Raw genomic sequence first — 4,063 nt, forward strand, 5'->3', positions numbered from 1 at the left:
GGTCTGCTCATTTGGGTGACATCACAAGGAAGCATTATGAAGTATGCTAACAACTATTCTGTTTTAGGCACTGCCTGCATTGGTTCCTGTCCTTGTATCTGGGAGTAGCGGTCACTACTCTACAAAACAAATCTACTAAAGATTGAGTGTAACAGACTAGGAATCTCCAGTCTATTGGACTTTGTTAGAGTGAGTTCTTTCCAATTCATTGGTTTCGGTTTTAGGGTTAAGTTTTGCTAATCCATGTTTAAATGTATGCTATTAGTTTACATCCTAGGTTTGATTTGTAAATGTCATATCTATTTTTTCATTATCACCCAATTTCCATTTCAAAATTCATTTATTCTTTACGTTTTTCAACTGCGGTTTCAATTTTCTTCAGCTGGAACACGTATTACTGTAAACTAACCATCGCAATTTCATTATAAATTTCCCATCCATACCTAGCCTGCATTTTGGCCAAACTCTCCTGCTCTATCGCTTCCTCTACTCCATCTCTGTGACTAATACTGTTTCTTTGATAAACGCTCAGCTGTCCTCTTCCTCAAATGCACAGGAGAAGAACATATATTTCTCTTTGTGGACTTTGTTTCTCTTAGATGAGATTTTCTCTATGTGTAGCTACTATCCACAGAGCATAAAAGTTCAGAGGTCCCTGTGTCTAAGTATGGGCTCTTCCCCAGAATCTGAACAGATGCTGCTACGCTCTTGTTCATTGTCTTTATGTCAATTGCCCTCTGGATTATTCTTGAACTTATGGTCTTAAAGGCATCTTTAGGTTGTTTGGGTTATCTCAGATTTCAAGACAGAGAATTCATACCTATAAACTTCCATTTCTAAAACTATATCATTTCTTCCCTAGCATCGTGTGTCCCTGAAATTGCCCAAAATACAGAGAACTTGAGGTAGCCATGATGGCCAGCCCCCAGGAAGAGGACATCCTCAAGAAGAATTATAAATTTTTATCATCACTAGGTTGTGGTGCATTTGGGGAGGTGATCCTTGCCCAGCACCTTCCCACAAAAACGCAGGTGGCCATCAAGGTGCTCGAGAAAGAGTACAATGAGGAGGAATACATCAACTCTGAGGTGGCCATCCATAAGTCCTTACATCACAGGAACATCATCCAGTTCTTTCACGCAATCAACACGCTGCGGACCACTTATCTGGTCATGGAATATCTGGAAGGGAAAGATCTGGTGATGTTGATCAATGAGGTGGGCTGTCTAACAGAGGAAGAGGCTAGGCCTATATTCAACCAGTTGGCCTCTGCTGTGCACTTCCTGCACCAAAGACTGATCGCGCACCGCGACATCAAATTAGAAAACATCCTGCTGGGTCAAGGTGGCAAAGTCAAACTTTGCGATTTTGGGTTGGCCACTCAGCTCGTAGAGGGCCAGATGCAGGAGGAGCTGTGGGGCTCCTTGCCATATTTGGCCCCAGAGATCTTGGCCGGAACACCGTATGACGCTCTGGCAGGGGATATGTGGAGCTTAGGGATTGTCTTCTACGTCCTGGTCACCGGACACTTGCCCTATGTAGAATCGACCCCCGAAGCTCTGTACCATCTAATCACCACCACCCCGTGCCGCATTCCATGCCATCTTTCCAGGCCCTGTTATCTCATGTTGGCCAGACTGCTCACCGGTTACATTTGGTTCAGGCTCACATCATCTCGCCTTGTGGAACACCCTTGGCTGGGCCATATTCAGGAACATGTAACACCTCCCGCCAAGGAAATCCTCCCGAAGGTTGTGGAGACCATGTGTAACATCGGGTACACCTGCGAGCAGGTGGTATCGTCTCTAAAAGACCCACAGTCAAACCTAACAGCTACCATTAACATCCTTAAATTTAAAGTGAGCTCTGGGGATAGCAGTCTGCAACACATCATCCCTGCAGTCGCTACTAGCGTCCCTGGTGCCTTGAAGAGGAGCCACAGCCAACCGGCTCTGCTGTCCAGAGGGGAGAGCACACACACACACCTGCTCCACACACACACCTGCCCGGAGGCGCTGCACTATCCAGATAACGCAGCCCCAGAAGGAGACGCACTGGCCACTGAAACCATCAACCCAGCTACAGGGGACACCACAGTCACCACGGTGTCACTGGATAGCCTGGCAGATGAATCCTCCTCCCCTGATCCACCTCTGAATGGCAACTGTGTAGGCCTGGTGAACATGGCCTTCACCGAAGAGGAAGAATCCAGAGAGCCAGAAGTGCCCAGTGACCAGCCCCAGCTTGTACCTGCAGCCTCTGGAACCAGGCCACTCCGGGGCTGGAAGCTCATGAAAAAACACATTTCCAGTGCCCTGAGAGCACTGTGCTGCTGCTGCCTGCCCACCCCACCTGGGCAAACGCAAGTGGCGTAGAACAATTTCAGCCCTGGCAAGGAGTGCCTGCTGCAGGAGGGAGCCAGGACAGAAGCTCAGATGGTTGTGGCCCTGCATGCAACCCAGGGCAAGAGGCCCCTGCATCCATACTCCAGCTACAGGTTCTGAGCTGCCTGTCCATATCTTCTTAAGCTTACTGCTGCCCCGGCACTGCTTTCCTGATCCAGGGCTGGACAGAAGGCCCATCTGCCCACTGAGCCACCACCTCCCCAGCTCCAGTTGTGCATTGTGGACCGTTACCCACAACATCTAAAACACCTCCCTCTGCCACAGCAGTGACTGAGATGCCCACCTCATGCTGATCATCACCTTGGTCACTTCCTCCTCTCCAACCCTCAGGCAAAACTGCAACAATGCATGTCCTTGAATCTGATTGACAGGGACAATGGATACAGAATTCAAGCCTATGCTTCAGTTTAAACCCCCATGTTTTACTAGTTCTGATGTTTGTGTTATGTACTTTTTTTAAAATTTGGTTGTTATTTGTTGTTCTATATATTGTTAAGAAAATGTTTTTATTAGTTTATCATAGGAAGTTCAACTTAAATAGAGAATCTTTAGGAGTTTTCCCTCTGTTGTTATGCCTCATGTAAATATCTGGACACTCAGTAGTAACTAATGAGCAAAGCCTAATCTGGACAATAAATATTAATGATCAGCCATAAAAGAGAGGAGCTTCTGGTCCCAGCTTGTAGGAGAACCTGTCAACCAGCCTACCCAAGCCTCAGCCGTCCTGCCAAAACCAGCCCACAGGAGCACGCATGGCAGGAACTTCATCCCTGAGCCAATCCAAGGCCTGCTGCTATTTTCAGAGACTGCTGACTAACAGACAAATGACCAGAGATGCCAGTGAAGGAAGAACAACACAGAAGAATTGGCCACCTGAGCAATGGGACCTTGGGATGGGCTATGAGAGGCCTGCCCATACCATCAATAAAGGAGTTGGTTTTTCATAGTCACCTGACTTCCAGAGCCTATGTGGTTGACTCCATGCCTTCTCACCCCCTCCCACAAGTAGTATCCCTCCAGGGTCAAGCCCAACACTGGTTGATCTTGGCTCAATTTTCCTTCAAATCTCTCTCCCTTCTCCTCCTGCCCTCCTCTCTCTATTTTCTTTTGTGGCCTCTGTTCACAGGAGGCTCTCAGGAGCTCACCACCTCATCTTGTCCTTGTTCAGGAGTAGAAGCCCAGGCAGCATCAGCCCACTCTGCCCTCCCAGGCCCCCTGTGAGAAGAGGATATTTAGTCCCAGTCAGCCTCACAGAAAGTCCTATCACTGAGTATCTTCAGCTCCATTGCCCACACTAGTCACGTGGCTATTGTTGAGCCAATCACTGTGTCCAAGGTAGTGTGATGTTCAGATTGGCCATGCCTGGGTCCTATGACCACTGAGGCTGAAGATGAAATAATGTTTTAAGAATCACAGATATTGTGAGTAAAGGCAAAGCAAGGGACAGGAAAGGAAGGGAAGTTATCAGATGTGGGTGCAGGCCAGCTTGCTGCTAAAGTAGGAAGCAGTCACAGAACACCAGTCACAGGGACAGAATGGCAGGTTAAGTTGTCATGCAGTTCACACCAACTTCATTAGGAGACTGACCTAAACGTCTCTACCCAGAGAAAACATGTAATTTCTTTTTTACAATTTTAATTTCACATGTAAGGAGTTTG

The 4,063-nt window shown here is 47.5% G+C and overlaps 1 protein-coding gene across 1 annotated transcript; it reads left to right on the plus strand.

The window, feature by feature from the left end:
• Positions 1–914: 914 nt before the first annotated feature.
• Positions 915–2,375, plus strand: LOC121450305 (sperm motility kinase-like). The gene has a single exon (XM_041655132.1). The coding sequence runs from the start codon at positions 915–917 to the stop codon at positions 2,373–2,375; it is 1,461 nt and encodes a 486-aa protein (XP_041511066.1).
• The last annotated feature ends 1,688 nt before the right edge of the window (positions 2,376–4,063 follow it).

The sequence above is a fragment of the Microtus oregoni genome, unplaced genomic scaffold (assembly GCF_018167655.1).
Source record: "Microtus oregoni isolate MIOR12 unplaced genomic scaffold, Mior012 000007F_ref0000211, whole genome shotgun sequence".
Classification (NCBI taxonomy): Eukaryota; Metazoa; Chordata; class Mammalia; order Rodentia; family Cricetidae; genus Microtus; species Microtus oregoni.